The 18,541-nt window shown below is 38.1% G+C and overlaps 1 protein-coding gene across 1 annotated transcript; it reads left to right on the top strand.

Annotated features, from left to right (window-relative positions):
• The first annotated feature begins 3,968 nt into the window (after nt 1-3,968).
• On the top strand, nt 3,969-13,553 carry LOC147311339 (T-cell surface glycoprotein CD3 zeta chain-like). Its single transcript, XM_086266221.1, has 7 exons — nt 3,969-4,096; nt 9,200-9,294; nt 10,775-10,804; nt 10,937-10,957; nt 11,074-11,133; nt 11,228-11,257; nt 12,243-13,553. Exons 1-7 carry the CDS (start codon nt 4,033-4,035, stop codon nt 12,318-12,320), a joined length of 378 nt encoding a protein of 125 aa, XP_086122347.1. The 5' UTR covers nt 3,969-4,032; the 3' UTR covers nt 12,321-13,553.
• The last annotated feature ends 4,988 nt before the right edge of the window (nt 13,554-18,541 follow it).

Genomic DNA, 18,541 nt, shown 5'->3' with positions numbered 1-18,541 from the left:
TGCTATTCCTGTGACCAGATTCAGCTTGTGCTCAGGCCCTTCTCACAAAGCCTTGTCATTGCTCACTGTTACATTTAGCTTTTGTTCAGTCCTCTCTGTTCAAGACTCCTGTAAAATAAAACTCTGTTAAAAGTCGTTCAGCTTCCGGTTTTGGTTCTGCGCCTGAGCCCAATCCCTATTCTCGGGCCATTGAGCCTTGTCATATGGACCAATGTTTTCTTTTCAAACCAGAAAGCTTAAATGAGCAGCTGGATTTGTCTCGCATTAACTGGCTGAGTTGATGCCAGTTAATGCGACATCGAAATGCAGCTGATTGAACTGGAAAGCTTGACTCTGTGGGGGTCAAAGTTTGCAGAACTACGAACCCAGCTGGAATCCACAGCTGTGCGTGTTCATGGAGCTTGCATTTTCACCTGTTGGACATCACTACCTGACAAGTTTAACTGTCTTCAGAACATTGCAGAACATTTTCTTATCATTGTTGTGAGGAGACCATGAATAGCATTTGCATTTTCTGTTGTACAGTTCATTTGCTGTTATGGAGTTCTTGTTATGGATAAAAAGTGTCTTTTTTTGTTTCAAAATAGCTGATAAATATTTGCTGATAGCAGCCAACATCTGCAAACAAATATAATTCTATAAAGTGGTTCTATATAGTGTGTAACTGTTAATATAGAGCGTTATTAAATTTATTGCTAATGTAATCATATGGCACACTGACTTCTGAGGAAATTTTAGATGGCACACATCATCAGAAAGGTTGCCGACCCCTGCTGTAAGGAAACACACACAAGCACGCGTCTCCCTTTTTCCTAGCCCTCACCACTGAAAGGTATTTATTTTAAACTGGACCGACCAGAAGGGGTGGACTGTAGATATGTGTGTATATTCAAATAGTGCAGCATTCAGGTACACTTTTGGAATCATACTTCACATATGAATGTAGTTGTGCAACAGTTTTTGCACCTGCTTTTCATACAGCGTTGTTACAGCAGGAGGGGATACACAGAGTTGTGTGTGTCTAAAAAGTGCTGTTGTGAAGGACTGTGTTAAAACAATCATGTATCAGTGTAAGAAATGTGTCGGTTTTCCAGGAATGAGATAAAAGGATGTTTTTTTCATGTCTGCGTATTCAGGCTGTGAACTGAAAGGAAGTCACATCTCAGCACAAAGACTTGAAACAAGAGGAAATAACTTGCCTCTGTAGAGTCAGTGACCATCTGCAGTTTGAGGTGGAGACAGAGAGTATGACCGTTTTCATAATTCTGGCTCCATGACCAGGGGCGCCACCTAGGGTTGGCCTGGCGGATCACTGGCCACCCCCCCCCCCCCCCCAAATTTGCCCAGTTAATCCCCAGGTCATTAATTGGGCATATAATTCTTTACTTTCTCTCTTTTTTTAATCATAATTTTCGAGTGACCTATATTTGATAACAGCACAATAAAACGGGACATTCTGTTGTTGGGGTGCCACCCCAATATTTTTAGTGGTCCCCATATGGCCACCTCTATGAAAAAATTCTGGAGACACCCCTGCACATGGCACCACAAGAGAAAATTAAAGTGGAAAACTTTGAGCTTCAATTTAATGTTCTGCACACAAAGAATGCATTTGGAGGGATTAGAGCCATTGTTATGAACCCTGATTTCATGAGCTCACAATGACTTAAAAGAAAAATGCATTGAACAATGAACACTGTTCCAGAGCTAGTTTGACTAGGTGCCTGGGACTGATTATTCATTTGAACTTTGCGTTGAACCCTGTGCACGTTCTTTTGCAAGGCTTCTCTGTATTGTAGACTTGTATAGTATAGGCCTCCCACCTGGAGAGTCTTCTTCACTTTGGATGGATGTTATGAAGGAGCTTTTCTGCTCCATAGAAAGACACCTTTCTTCTATGGCTATCCAGGCCTTTTTTTAATCTCCCCAAGCTGACCCAGTATGTTCTTTTATTCTTCTTGATTTGGCCACTCAATGTTCCTCCTCTCTTTGACAGATTTGTTTTGTTTTTCACCCTGCGTCATAGATTAAGAGCTCCTTTGAGTGCAGCTTGTCTTGCAGGCTCACAGCATTACCTTTCAAATACCACACTGGAATGAAGTCTGCTGCCATAACAAAGAAAGATACCTTTCCATGAAGCAGATTTTTCATTTTTTTTTAACACCTGCATTTGTATTAAGGCCTTAAACAAGAGATGGCTATATATTAAAAAGCCTTTATTCCAAAAACCCTTCCTCCAATTTGGATACAAATATTTTCAAATAAAAGCTAAGATTCTTCACTTTAGGCTATATCATTATCTATTTTGAAAATGTATATAATGTGCAGACACATGTAGACGTGATTCGTTCTAAAACAGTTTAGCACTCCAGCTGTAATAGTGTTGCCTGGCAACCTTAACAGCCTCACTTTGATGACAAGACTCCAGGAAGCTGTAAACATCCCCTGCAACACAGCAACTATTCCTTTACTAAATAAAAAAACCCGTCCAGTTACAAGACCAACCTGTTTAACTCTGAATAGCAGTATTAGCAGCATATATTTTACACTCGTTTGGATTTCATGAACAGAGTAATAAAATAATGTAAATACAAATGAAAAAGGGAAGGCAGAGTATTTGAACTTCAAAGAAATGACGCAACAAATCTAAATTGTTCTGAATTCATAAAGAAAACATGTTTCCCAAAAAAAGAAGTTGTTTCCCCTTTATTAGTCTTATGAAAAAAAATCCTACATAAATTCTGAAATAGAATCAAGTTGAACTGGAAAAATGTATTTTGCTGAATGTAAATCCCTCTTTATGTCCCTCAGTGTCAGTGTTCCCGAGGCAAAACCTCAGTCAGACATCCCTGCACAATCTGCACACCAATGTGAAACTCAAGTCTCGTACTTGTGCCTTAACCTGGCCTCATCTATCTACATGTTAGTACAGTAGTTTCCTTCAGTGTCACAGATCAGTGTTATAATGCAACGTGAGACAGACGCGATGCAGAGGGCTCATGTCTGAAACCTTTTCCTTTACCCACACACTCACAACCTGTCTTTTGACCTTTGAGCTACTTAAACATATCCCCTGTTAAACAGCAGACACATCTGGGACATCACAGTCTGAGTATAGAATGGTTCGTGCAGTGTTACGTAAGAAGAATATTTGTCTAACTTTACATTACGTAGATTTGTTCTACATGATTTTCATAATCTACATATTTACAGCAGAACACCACAAAATAGATCATTACATCAAACTTAGCACATAAACACTTCATATATTTTAGATAAGCTGTAATACAGCCGATATTACAAGATTAATGTTTATTAAAATCGTGTGAACTACATACAATTTAGCTATAATTATGTCACATGAGGAGAATGTTGCCATAGATACAAACAATATTCCCAACAATAAAATAACAATTTTATGGATGATGACCGAATGATAAAAGTGTTATGATGTGTAATAAAACACTCATACACTTTTCTGAACATGAAGTTAAATAACTTAAAGCCTGCATGTATTACCTTCTAAAACTTAACCCACATATGCTTCTTGGTAGTTACTCATTCTCAATCTAGCTGCTATCCATGCCACAAGTTTGAGAGTTTTTTTGTTTTAATTTCCTTTTAACATGTTTCCACTTGTCCAAATCATCCAGCATGTATCAGTGTATCTGATACAGTGTATCTCCTCATTACTGCCTAAGATAGACTTCCTCTGACCCAAAAAGCAGAGCTGCTGGTTAAAGAAGAAAAAGTTGTTTTAAAAGGTTTAAAGGCACAATATGAGCCCATCATTCATGCTAAAATCATGCTTTTAGGAAAACATTTGAACAAAACCCAGCTTCGTCAGTGAGACCTACAGTGGGCGTTGAAGGTTATAAAATGCTTTGAAGTGCAGACAGCCCCAGTCTCAGTCCATTGGTAGGTTGTCAGTTCAGCCACTTCCTCTGATCACAGTGATCAGAGATTAGTGTGAGGAAACCAGAAGCATAGCTGTCATAAGATAGATAGGCTTGTTTTTACAGACAGAGAGCCATGGACACACTGGGGAAAGGTGTGTTTGCGCTTTCCGTACTAGCGGTGCCTGTTTCCTGTTCTGGTAAGTCAGACAAATGCAAAACAGCTGCTTTAAAAAACAATAATGTAATGATTTTCCTGCATGTGAAAAAAAGAAGCTTAAACTGTCTATCTGACTGAAAAGACAAACATAAGCTCTCTGGCATTAAAAACCTCCAAACGAAATTCTTTAAACACAGTTCTTTGTTTTTTTAAAATCTCAGTAAGTACATTTATTCATGCGCTGTAGTGGTTTTACTTGAGTTATACCATTTATTTAAAACATTAACATTTATCTTAAAGCGTTATTTCATTTTTCAAATTCTTACCATTGCTACAACAAAGCTGTAAACCTACAACAATTTTTCACATGTACATTTACATTCATAGTTGAGGATCTGGTAGCTTTTGGAGAAATGCATCTACACTGGGACAAAATATGTCATCACTTTTTCAGTGTTTCAGTTCAAAGCAGCAAGTGAGTCATGATTAGAGGAGATTTATATTCACTGTGTAGCTTTATGTTGGATGGAAAAAGTAGCTAAGCTTCTCTTACACATTAAGGAAATTAAACACGAGGGAACTTTTGTATTTTCCATTCAATATTCTAAAAATATCTGTCCATATTCTGAACATTTGAATCAAAGTAGTTGAGAATGACTAACACGACCGCTGTCCCCTAGTGACTCAAGTTAAATTTAAATACACTAAATAAACATTTTTAACTCTCTTGGACAGTACGTGCTGCAGAAGCACATTGGCCTTTTGCATTTTACCCTGCTCTCTCGAATGACTTACCTGTTGCTCCGTGCATCAATAAATACAGGGCAGCTCTTCTATGGACTTTTTATAGGCAGATTATGTTTGCGTGAATTTGACGCTTCCCAGACTTTCTCTTTTATGCCACAGTTTTACAAACGCTTTCAAGTGCTGTCTTGTGCTTCAGTCAGATTCATCGTGATGAAGGCATTAGAGAAACAAAAGCATGCATGAATAAATAATCCCCCCATCCTCCAGCTGATGCATGCGAAACCGTTACGGGAGAATTTTTTTGCCGTACGCTTGAATGCAGTAAAGACTCCTACAGCAGTAAAGAAATGTAAAGAATGGCCTCTGTGTCAACACATTCTTATGCATACTTGTTAGTTTTTTTGCGTTCACATCCATGCAACCCTTTGAAGGGCATCGTTTCTTTATTTCCCTTAAAATATAGTGCGATAATAACAGCAAATCACACTTTAACCCATTAACATGCTTTTTTCCTCCTGTTGTTTCCCCTTTAAGCACCCTAAAGCGTAGAAAAATGATCCGTCTCATAGAGCAGCACATTAATTTTGCATCAGCTTGTTCCAGCTCTTCATTAAAGCTTTATTACGCTGAAATATTCAAATAGTTCACTCATTATATTTCGTACCTTTGTGCATTATTTTAACACTGCTTTTTTTTCTTTCTTTTTTTAATTAAACCTGACTTTTGTGGTATCTTTGGAAATGTAACATCGCCCACATAATTTGAATGACTTTGAAAGACTTTTGAGAGTCGGAACAACAGCTGCGGCGCATGAATTTAAAATTACTGGCACATTCCTCATTAAGAGGATTCAGTGGGCACAGCTTTTGTCAAGTAAACATCCTTGTCTTTACATTTCAGAGTCAGACATGAAGACTGATTCCTCTCTCATTCAGCTGCGTAAAAAAATTTGGCTTAAAAAAATATATTTTTTCAAAATAAAAACAAGCAAATAGAACCCTCGCCCCAAACGGACCATAAAAATGACCCTCACTCCAAACAAAACACTGAGAACTTCATTAAGTCGTTAGGTCTTAATTGAGTCATTAAGACTCTGCTAGCTGCTGCCAGTTTCAGAGCTGATAAGTTCCTAATAACACTTAACAACCTTGGGCTCCTCTAAACAGCAGGATCTAAAATTGAACTAATTGATGCCTTCAGAGTTGTAAAGGCTATAAAAAAAAGAAGACATCAGAGGGCATCCAGCATTTAGTTTCCACCCTTTGAAATGTGGTTAAGAAATGACACTTAGCGTCATAAGAGTAAAAAAAGAAAAAGCTTTGAGCCAATGTGTTTGTGCCGCTATAGGTGACAGGAAACGTGTTTACAGTCTTATTAGAAAGTAAGGAACTATACTGTGATATTTTTCATTTTTAAGTGACTTAGTGCTTGTTGAATCATGAGGCCTATCACACGAGGTGCCGTCGATGCCATTGAGGCACTGTGAGTGTTAAAGAGGAACCATGAAGGTTAAAAAAGGAGATTGTAGTGTAAAGAAAAATTCAGATAAAAGAAAATGTTCTTCTAAACTTCTCTCACAACAGTAAATATGCTCATTGTCTGAACACATTTACATTACAAGTGATGGAGTGAGGTCATTTATGAACCCCAGCCACTTTGTCAGCGACACCTGTTCAACTACTTATTATCAGCCAATGACATCACAGAAACTCGGTGTCTCGGGTTTACAGAGAATGGTCAGGAAGAGAAGAGCAGCAGTTCTCTAGGTGAAAATGTCAGAATTTCAGGAGAATGTCCAGACTGCTTAGAGGAAGTCAACAGTAACTCAAACAACAACCCATCACAACCAAGGTTTGCAGAAGAGCATCTCTGAATGCAAAACACATTGAATTTTCAGCAGAAGACCAGACTGAGTGCCACTCCCATCATCTAATGACAGGAAACGGATGCTACATTTCACATGGGGTCATGTGCACAATATTTCGAAACGATTGGAAAAACACTGCCTGGTCTGATCAGTCTCGATTTCTGCTGCAACATTGGAATGGTGGGGTCAGAATTTGGCACATACAACTTGAATCCTGCTAATCCGCCTTGCTGTGTATCCACAGTTCAAGCTGCTTGTCGTACAATGATTTGAGGGATATTTTCTTGTCACACTTTTGGCCCCTCGGTACAGAGTAAGCATTGTTTAAACAGTGTTGTTGCTGACCTACGTCTATCCTTCTATGAACACAGCATACCAGTCTACTGATGGCTGCTTCCAGCAGAAAAACGTCGCAAAGCTCAAATAATTTCAAATATGTTTCTTTGACATGACAATGTACTCAAACAGCCTCCACAGATCTCAATCCAGTATGGCACATTTAGGGCGTAGAGGAATGGGAGCTTGATATCACGGATGTGCAGCTGAGAGTGATATGGACCAAAATCTCTGGAATGGTTCTGGCACCTTGTTGAATCTATGCCACCAAGAAGTAAAGCAGCGCATTGAGACAGACACTTAATGACCAAAATGACAGTGAAAACAAATCAACCGACAAGGCTAAGTTTGGTTAAATGTATAAAAATCGCTAAAAATCCACAATTACTAATAACATTAGAGCTTCTTAGAATATTTGAAATGGATTGCAGAAACAGTATAGGTATGATAAATACAAACAGAGCAAAAAGCATTTCTGTATATAAAAATAGAAAGAAATCATAAATAACCTGTTTTATTCATAATATGTTTGTTTTTTTTATATTTTGGTTTCTTAAGGGTTATCGTAAGCTATAGATGCTTCTAAAGCTTCTAAATTTATCATATATAAACTAAATGTTATCTTTTTCCTAACAAGGTTCAACCCACTTACTTTTTTTTTTTTAAATAAAGCAAATTTAAATGGTAAGTGAAAACGGTATACTTCCTTTTCTTAAGTCACTTTTACAGATCTCCTGTTTAGAAGTATAAAAATAGCCTGAGATGAGAAGAGCAGCTACATCCTGAAGCAGCTCTCAGTGATGGAGGTTTGATGAGGACGTTGCAGCCTCAGTGAATCGCCACCACTGGCTACGTTCTCACAACATTTCTTCTGTTCCAACCGCACTCTGTGATAAATGAGCCTCACAAAAACCTCAAAGCAGCCCATCGTGCAGACAGGAAGACACTCAGTGTGCTAAGCTGCATATACGTAGTTTCTTATTTCCTGTTTCAGGGGTCTTACTCAATTTTCTCATTTGTCTCACGACAAATGTTGTAGATAATGTTGTTGTTTTTCCACAACATTTGTGCACCATGTAACGGATTCATATGTACAGACGTCCTTTGGTTTCTCCCTGAATAGAGCCAAAGGTGAATTTTATAAAGAAAATTTTGAAACTAACCAAACCTAACAATGAACTAATACTTATAAATATTACATTTTTATGTATCCTAATAATATTGTTACATAAAATATATAAACACACATTTAAAAAAGTAAGCAATATAGTAATATTTAAACATAATAAAATATTTAAAAAATAAAAAATATATGTTTTATTGAGTATATTTTTTTTATTAAGAATAAAATACAATTTATAGCTACACTTGCATTACTGGATATTTGTTTTTTCCAGCAATAATATGATTTCACCATAGTATTTTTCTTAGATATCTCCTTTATTAGTGTGCAGATGAGAATTGGCATACTTCAGACTCACCTCATTACTTTTTCAAATAGTGAAACATTTGAAAGGGATTTTTTTACAATAAGAAAACAGTACCTGGGCATCTTTTACATGAAAAAACAAGGCATAATTTCAAGGAATAATAAACAATTAACCTACAGTTTTAGTGAACAGTGATGTAATACGTACACTGAACAAAAATTACTCAAGGAAACAGAAACAGTTGCTTCGAGGGATTAAAACTTTATGCCGACAAAATCCAGGGTGACTTCAGCTGGACTTGAGAAGTGGCAGAAAGATGAGCTTCTGTAAACAACAGAGCCATGACGCATGATGTAAGAATGCAGATTTACTGCAAATGAAAATCTGATCAGTATCGGTAGTTTCCTCAGTGCTGTGTGTAACGCTCATCTCTTATGCACCGCTATCTGGAACACATATGATCTTTTATCAAATAGGAGATATTTCCGCACACAGCACTACATGGCTTTAGATGCAATCAGATTCTGTTTTTATTTCACGTAAAATCTTCTTTTTCTACTCCATTGTCATATTATTTGGCCTTTGTGCTCCTGTAACGTGAGGTTTTCTGCTGAGCAGAATTAAATGATGAAAATTTCCCTTTTCACTGAAATATGTTCTTCTCTTCCCAGAACTCAGTCACGTTTCGCTATAAGTAACTTGTTATTTACTCCGAACATCAGCTGAAAATTTTCTTTTTTCTCTCTCTCTGTTTGCTCTGCAGATAATTTTTTCACTGAACCAGTCATCTGCTATTTCCTGGATGGATTTCTGATCATTTACTGCATCATTGTCACAGGGTTGTTCTTTAGAGAAAGGGTGAGTTATAGCAGCCCATGTAAAAGTTGGTGGTTACAGCGCATGCAGAAAAACATCATGGGACTGAATACCAATCCAGAACATGATCCACTCTTTACTTTGTAAAGTGTGTAAAAATCTGTCAGATTGTAACCAGTGTGTTTGGATCAGTAATGTGCTGCTGTAATCAAGAGCTTGCAACACTGGAGTCCCGCAAGGATCAACACGGGGGCCACTGTTATTTAGCTTGTACATCAATGTCTTGATTTATTTGTATGTGTCACTTATTTTCACACACAAAAAGATGAGCAATTAGCTATTCATCTGTAATATTTCATTAAAAACAGTCCAGAGGAAAGGGACACATCTCAGTGTTATCTTGCATCCTATTATTAGCTTCAGAAAGCATATAACGAGGATGTGTGGTATGCAGAAATACTAATTAGCTCACTCATATCCTGAATGTAATGATAATTTCTCACCTAAAATCACCTGTTGGTCTCTAAAGCAAGAAAAACTTTAAAACCGGTCACATCACTTTTTTAAAAAACCTGTTTAACAAACAGTTTCAATTCTGTGACGTCTTTAGATAATACAAATATTCAGAATTAAGAACCTTTTTTTTTTTTTTAACTCATATGTTGGTTTTGTCTTTAAAATAGTTTACAGTACTGCATCTTCACCATTAAAATATTTGTATGGCTTTACTCAGAGCAGATTAGCAGGGCGTAAAGGTCAGCTGCTTGTGGTGTGTGTAGAGTTCTTAAAACAGGATAAAGAGCGCTGTCGTTTCCCCCGAATCATCCTTTTCATAAAATACAAAGGACATCTCAAGAGCTCCCTGAAGTTTGACGAGGTAGAAATTTTCCCGTCTTGACCCGTCATGCAAAACAACCCTAACATGCACATTATTGGTCTGGTTGGTCTAAACTTAAAATTTAGACTAAAAATAAACACTATTTTTAGTCAATATTTAATATCTTCTCTCCTGTGAAATAAGTGTTTTTGTGCATAAATAAAAAGAAGAACTAAGCGTAACAATATTTAATACCTTGATAGTTTAGTTTAAAGTGACTTTGTAGCAGCCTAATAGTCAATTAATTAACTAAATGACTTCAAAGTGCAAATCATTTGTGTTGCAGGGCCAACCGTGCAACATTTTCTACTTCTCTAATCTGACAAATTCTTCTGATAAGTAACTTAGTGAATACAATTTTTCAAATATATCAGTTTTAGATTTTTAACAGCGATATAAAATAACTAATCTTCACCCCGGAAAAGATGTTTTAGAAGTTTTAACAGCATTTATCTCACTAAATGTGAGGGTTTTTGTCTTTCTGTAACAAATTGCCTCAGTCACAATTTGAAGAAATTACAGATAAACAGCCTGAATTTTTTGTCTTTTTAATCGCCACTGATAGGCCAAACTGACTTATTATATCAGATTGATCTGTGCTACATTTTATTTGTACTTTTTTGTCCTTTTTGCCTCTCTCTATAGTTTTCCAAAGGCCCATCTGTGGGAGTCACTGTAAGTCTTCATTTTCTTCGGTGTCTTTATGCTTTACAGTTGCTGCTGGTGGTGAATATTTCTCAACTGTTGTTTAAATGATATTAAATAAATGTGTGTGAGGATGTTTGTGCTCTTCTTGCTGAATAACAGGAAGAAAATGGCATTTATCAGGTAAGGACAGCTTCACCTACAGCTCCAACCGCTCTGTGACCTGATCATGTTTGACTCCACAGATTGGATTGTATAATTTTGTATTATTATTGTTATTTGTTTTCATTTATGTCCAGGAACTTGAGAGACCAAAAGATGCTGATCCTTACGAGGTGCTTGACCCATCAAAAAGAAAGGTTTGGGACACTTCATTTGTTGGTAAACTTCTTAATGGTCACATTCTCACATTTTCTGGTGCCTTTATTCTCGTTTTGTTTTTGCATATTGTAGAAAAAAGCAGGCAAGAAAAAGAAACCTGAGGTAAGAAAGTTTGTTTACTTACAGGGTTTGACAGAAATATTTAACCAGTAAAGCATCTGTCCTCAGAGTAGTGCTGTTGTCGCTCTGCTTTATTTCATATCCCCATGGTTCCAAGAGTCTTGCAAAAATTTCAGTTTCTATGCAGAAGAGAAACAATGCTGAGGGCCCTGTAGGCATTTAAACAGCAGATGTTTGAACTTGCCAGAGCAGGAAAAACACACAGGTGTTGCTAAAAACATCAGTATCAATAACCTGTATTGCTCAAGTCCTGACAAGTTTGCTGCAAGACCAGGATGCTGAAACTTTAAAAAATAGAAAAAAAAGAGAGAAAGGGTAATTTGAAACAGAAAAGTTGGAAGGATCTGAAGTGAAAACAAATGTATTAGACCACCACCCAGTGTAAGGTTTATGCCACAGCTGCTGTAAATTAAAAGTATGGATAATTACCAAAAATCATATTTCATGTTTCTGTAATGGTTAATCAATTAATTTGCACAAGCACTTTAATCAAAATTATATTTTTAATGCTAAAGTATAATTATGATTGTTGTAAATGAATTTTCAAATTTACTATTGTACAAAAAAGGGAAAAATTGTAAACCACTTTTTAAAAATTAAAATACAGTTATTTACCTGCATTACTGGACAGAACTGTTGGTTTTAGAGGTTGAACAAAATGCTTGATGGATTTCTGACAGATTTCTAAAATATTTGTGTTGTTAATAAGAGGAACACTAACAATCACAAAAAGAGAGAGAGCCAACAAATTTTGGGGTGTGGCCCCCTCTTGGTGGCGCCCCTGATATGGAGACACCATGTAATCAAAGCATCCTACTGACCTTGTGATGATAAACTGCCTGAGTTTACATGTTGAATCACTGATCTGCACAGCGGATGGATTAAATTGTGCAGACTCTTCTCGGTTAGGAGAACTGAAGGTCCCATCAGCGTGGCGCTTTAACCTTTTCTCACCTCTTTACTGCAGACGGCGAGGGACCCCCTTGAGTCTTTGATTCCCAGTACCTCATCTCCTCGTCCTGTTCCTCCTCTGTCTCCCCACTGACATCCTACAGTATCAGCAATAGTGTTACTAAACACAATTCGAGTCATTTATTAAACTAACAAGAAATAAAATAAAATTGTGGCTTCAGCTTCTCAGATATGAGGATTTGCTTCTAAATTAAATGTCTAGTCAGAGAAAATAGTTTGTAGTCACTTTGTATTTGTGTTATGTTGTGACAAGCTTTTCTCTCATGTTATACAATAAAAACTAACAAAGAACCCTACATTAAGGCTAAAAACAAACTCTTTATGAGTTCAGATATTTGATGTAACCATTTTTACATCTTTAAAGTTGTACTTGCACAGCAGCTGATAATGCTAAACAGTTATCAGCAACAGTAAATCCAGCAGACAGATAAAGGGAATATCATCAACAGTCTTCTTAAAATGCAACTTTCTGCTGGGCTCTGACCAGACTTTATATTGTTGTTGTCTAAGTGCCGCCCACCCCCATGTCAGTCCAACTGCAGTCTGAATCCAAATCAAACCTGAATCAGTTCAACTATTCCTGCAAAACAAGTTTGAGCCATGGAGGCTCCACCTTGCAACCCACAGCGCCAAAAGAATCTGCAACATACTGAAGCCAGAGATGACTGGACATCCCCTTACCACGACCTGCCAAAGCCGGTGGATTTATATCGCAGCAGATCAGTGCGAATTATATTACTTATAATACTTGGCTGCTTGAATTATGTTTTTAGAAAATGCTCATGTATTGGGATTCTCTCACAGATACATCTCAAGGGTTTACAGAGATGAAAAAGAAAATATCCAGTGAGGGGATAGGAAGCAAGCAGTAACTCAAATAAACACTTGTTACACAACTAAAGTATGCAGAAGAGCATCTCTGAACAAAGACTCTTGAAACAAATGGGCTACAGCAGCAGAAGACCACACCGTCTTCTGCTGCTCCTAAGACCAGGAAGTGGTCTTAGGAGTCTCAATTTCTGTTACAACTTCAGATGGTAGGTTAAATATGTTGCATGGGACGACTTCATAGCATATTTGCATCAACTTGGCATTCATCATTTAAACAGCAGAGACTGAGTATTGTTACTGACCATGTCCATCCCGTTATAACCAAAGTGTACCAACAAATCAATTTTTGAAATCTTTGTCCTAAATGTTGTATAGATGGAAGCAAAATCTGTCTGGCACTGATGTATAATGATTAAAATTTGCACATTTAATCCCAATAAAAGACAAAGCACATGTCAAAACACTTGGAAAATGGTTTAATGATGTTTACAACAAAAGAGAACTGTACATTTACAGTAAAAGATTATCTTTATATGTGTATAAAAACAAAAATACAGCAGACAAATGCATCAAAATCTACTATGTATCCTGATTCACATACTTAAAACTCCTACACAATCTTTCAGCTCTATGCCGCCATCTCTGGAGGCCTTTTTTTTTTGTCGTTTTTGTCGTATTTAGATCGGAGCAGTGTCCCTCAGTGTTGTATTCCACAATGGAAACCAAAACTCATTACATTCGAGTCCTGGAAGTCAATTAATATCAGACTGCAGAGTAAGAAAAGGGAAATAAAACAGGGACACATTCCTTTAGATGAGCCCAAGCTTCCAAAGTGAAATGTTTTACAGAATGCATTTCTTGAGATACACAGACACAATATGTACATGGTTGGCGATTTTTTTTTTTTTTTTTAAGTTATTTCTCTCTTGTTGAAAGCCATGGTCACTTGGGCTGTGAACTGATAATCACACACACACACACACACACACACACACACACACACACACACGCACACACACACACGTACATATATATATAACACACCCAAAAACATACAAAAATACTATATCTTTAACCTACCAAGAGTAAGACAGTTCTGCAATTAGTTCCATGCTGTGACAGAAAAGAGATTACAACAAACAAACGAGGAACAGACGCTTTTTCACGCAAGTTTTTTCTCAGAAATATACCAAAATATACATCTAAGCTTTGGAATTACTGAGGCTGGGACTTTAAAGCCAGTGCTGGGTTTGTCTCTTAATACACATGCTGCAGGGTGAAAGGGAGAGAGAGAAACCAACAGAGACACACACAGGACAGAGAGATATCTTTGGTATCTGCATTTGTCAAAAGTTAAATATTTGGATTTTTGCTTTGGGATAGCGCTTGTGAGGTCCTACAACCTCACTTGGAGTAAAGCATTAAACAAAGTGTCACTGAAGCCCTGCCGACCAGGAGGTCTGAGTCAGAGGGACACAGTCCATGCAAAGTGAAGGACCATGATGCATAGTGTCACAGCTGATCAGAGTCTGTAGTGAGGAGTCAAAGAAGAGAGCAGATGAAAGGGAGAGGAAGGAGGAGGAGGACAGGGAAGGGGACACAGCAGAGAGTTTTAGCGAATGCAGGATGTGTATTCCTGGAGACAACAACAGGGTCATGTCCTGGGACTACAGTGTACAGATGAGGAAGAGAGACGCACTGAGAGGCAGGAATAGCATTTTTCGCCGCAGTCCTTGAGAAAGGAACGACGGAGGGTGGGACATCAATCCAACCAACCAAACGACAACAGCGCTCAAGACAGACAATCATACAGAGTCCTGAGCAGATACAGTGTGCACAGGATCAACCCTCAGTGTGTATTAACAAACATCACCCAGCTACCACCGCATCGGTTCGTGTCTGCCGGCGAAGCCCGCCCGGCCCCTGCTACCCCTCCCTTCCGATCCCCGCCCACAGGCACTGAAACCACTGCAGAGGCGTCGAAGGGGGCGCCGGACGCACATTCGAATGCAATTTTAAAAAAACAAAACAACAACCTCTTTACAAACGAATCGAGGGGCGTGCAGCTGGGATTTGATGTTGAGCAGTGAGGCGGGGATGGGCGAGAGGCGGCGTCGATCACATACAATCAAGTTAGTAAGAATTCTTTGGTTATCGTTGGTACCACAGGGGAGCGAGAGCGGGCTGCGACGGCGAGCCATCACGTGGGAAGAAGTGCACATACCTGTACCAAGCCAAGAGTGAGAAAATAAATAAAGCAAGATTGTCAAACTTAAAAAAAAAAAAAAAAGGGTGGGGTGGGGGGTGTCCATAGAATTCATCAAAATTCACGTTTTCATGAATGAAATCCTTCAGTGCACAAGAAATTGTGGAAGAAGAGCAGCAGATGTTTGCCCCTTGTTACACACAGATTCACCTTTTATGCCTTCTCTTGTTTACACCTCTTTGTGAGTACTGGTATGTAGTTCGTCTCCCTCTTGTGGCGGCTCCACAACCCTTCACTAAGTACAGGTATGAACACGCTTCTCCACTGACAAGTTGGTGTATTTTAGTCTTTTTTTTTTATGATTTTTAAAAACATTTGTTTCATAAGTAGATTAAAGCAGGTTTCACTCAATCTTGAGTTAAAAATGAGGTATACAACAGCTCCTTTAGCCTTACTGGTGCGCCACGCAACCTTTGACATTTAGTAAAAGGAGAAAACAAACAAACAAAAAACCAAAACTCTCAGCAAACCAGTGTGGTGGGTCAACATACCGTCTGTTAGATGCACAGCTGATCCGCAAGAATCTCAGGATCACCTGAAACCGAAGCTTCACAAGCAAAGCCAGTGGCAAGCAGACAGTTCGTGAGAGTCCAAGCGGACCCCAAACAAACTGAAAGCTGGCTTGGCTCTCGGCAGTGGCTTGCTTAAAGCTTGAAGTTAATTTGTAAAGACCCTCAGTCAGGAAATTTCAAACAAAATCCCAAAACAAAACAAAGTCCTCTTGTCTCACCCTTTTTTTTTTTTTTTTCAAAAATCAGTCTAAACACCTGCTGGAAGATGGGAAAGATGCACCAAAATGGTTTGCAGACTGTCCTCCCTGGCCTCTCTTTAAATGACACACTCACACAAACACACCTGCCTGCTGGAATTATTAGTAAAGCTTTTTCTCACAGGTATATCCTCCTACCTGTCTAAGTCGCACCTAAAAACCATAGGTAGCAACATAATCGTCCCACGCTCTAAAATGCCCAGAGTACACTGTACTGTTTCAGTGAAAACAATGCACCAGGTGAGCTGGGTGCCCATGCTCTCTCTCACTCTCACACACATACAGAACAACAATGCTACAATGCTCATGTCTTCTACGTAACAATAAGGCATAAATGATAATGTTAATCTTCTTTGTCAAACTAAGAAAGCCAGTGATCTTGCCCTCTCACACTATACAAAACAATTAAAGGCATAAAGTAATACATTAAAAAAACCAAATGATTGTTAAAGACAGCACAGCAAATCAAATCCACAACAACTCAACCAAATATATATATTTATACATCTATTAAAAGATTAAGATCAAATGCTTCAGAGTCTCCTATTAACCACAGGACCTGTCTGCCAGGAGCGCCTGAGCGAGCCCCTCCTGTCGAACAGACGTCGCTGGTTCAGCGAGGCGTCATCTCGAGCTCCATCTCAAATTTTTTGGTCTTGACAGTTTAATAAAAAAAAAAATGAAAAGAAAACTTGGGGGAGATTTTTTTTTCTGGGGGGGGGGGGAAGTATGATAAACACTACATTCAGTCTTGGTAACATACTGGTTCAAATATAAAATATGAATATCTTACAAGTGTTTATATATATATTTATATGTATAGAATTAAGAAAAGATCGTTTCTCTAATTCTTAAGTCTTTCCTCAGATAAATATTTCAGTAACATCCTATGGTGCCAGTGGCAACTGGTTCATGTTGCTTGCAAACCTCCAAAACTCCAAACAAGCACTGAAACACGACTGAGTTCTTCAGGGCTCTTGTGGCCTCAAAGTTAAGGAAAGAAAGAAAAACAAAACACACCCACCAAGCTGCAAAGAGAAAGGCTTTTACTTTGGCAAGAAGGATCTCAAAATAATATTTAAACCTGGAAATACCCCATAAATAGTAGTACTAGAAAATAGCAGTAGTAGGTTGTCCTTGCAATGGTTCCTATGTATGGTTCATCAGTATAAACGCTGAATGGCAAGCCAGTCAGTAATTATACATTCTACAATGCTGTATACAGAGAAATGTCTAAAAGGTGAACCTATGTTTGAAGCGCTGCTGAGGTATATTTAGTCAAAAATAATTCAACAGAAAAGAAGCACACGAGAGGGGAACGGGGACAAATTTCACTGCTTGCAGTCTGAGTGAGTTACTAATTGCTGTGTTTGTCATTTTGAAGCAGAACAATGCTACTTTTGTGTGGGGTTTAGCTGAACGTGCAGCACAGAACGGTACTTATCCCACCGCTGTGTTGGCTAAGATAAGTTCGGGGAGTTTTTAAACTAGTCCCCAGACAGATTTCGGGTGCAGCATATTCGTTTCCTAGCATGCTGGTTTGAAACGGCGGAGCTGAGAGGAGGTGAAGTATTTATGGATTTACATAAGTGATCCCTCCAGCAGGGATAGTGCGAACTACAATACCCTGATTCTCACAGGATGTAGTCTTAAAGCTATTAGAAAGCATGCAGGCGTCTTGACAGCTCAACTCTGACAGGAGTCTCAGCAGCAAGTTGTTAAAGCTAAAGTTTCTGTGATCCTTATCCAGCAGCACCAAATCACGAAAATCAGGTATCGACTGAGGAGGGAGAAAAATAAAGAAATAAATTGTGGAGATTTAAGAGAGTGAAAAGCAACTTGTGTGCTCAAGACAGGCACAGCAACTACTGAGGAAAACCACTTTGGTTCAAGCTGTTGTTTTATGGCTGAATATTAGCACAAAACCAAAATCAGATCTTTTCCATTATGCTTCAGAAAAGTCCAAAACTGCTACCACAACTGATTAGAAAGGAAAAGGCGCCACTAAACGGCTCGCATTAAACCAGATTAAGCATTGGGCCGAGGCCACGGTGATTTAATAAAAACTAAATTTAAAAAGTAAAATGATAATAATAGAAGTAAAAAGAAACTACTTCCTCATACTCCAACCCACCAATCCCTCTCTTTTTGGTCAGTTGTGCTGCCAATTAAAAATTTAAATATGAGACACTTGGTCAAATCAAACAAAATAACAAAAGAAAAGAAAAAAGAAAATGTAGTCTTTGGAAAATGATCATCAAAATATTGCATTTCTATATTCTGACTATGAAGAGATTTTTGTACTCATAAATATATTGACTAGACTAAGCTACACCGACTACACACAGCAATTATTTTAACAAATATTTTTGGTATATCTTAAAGTAGGTAAGCCAGTCGAACGACTGCAAACAAAATAAAGAGACAG

This window comes from Aulonocara sp. 'chitande type north' Nkhata Bay, linkage group LG16 (assembly GCF_057382095.1).
Source record: "Aulonocara sp. 'chitande type north' Nkhata Bay isolate Kocher_YH1m ecotype deep benthic linkage group LG16, A_spYH_male_GT1.1, whole genome shotgun sequence".
In the NCBI taxonomy this organism is placed as follows: domain Eukaryota; kingdom Metazoa; phylum Chordata; class Actinopteri; order Cichliformes; family Cichlidae; genus Aulonocara; species Aulonocara sp. 'chitande type north' Nkhata Bay.
Note: the sequence above shows the minus strand (reverse complement) of the source record. Positions and strands in the feature narration are given on the sequence as shown.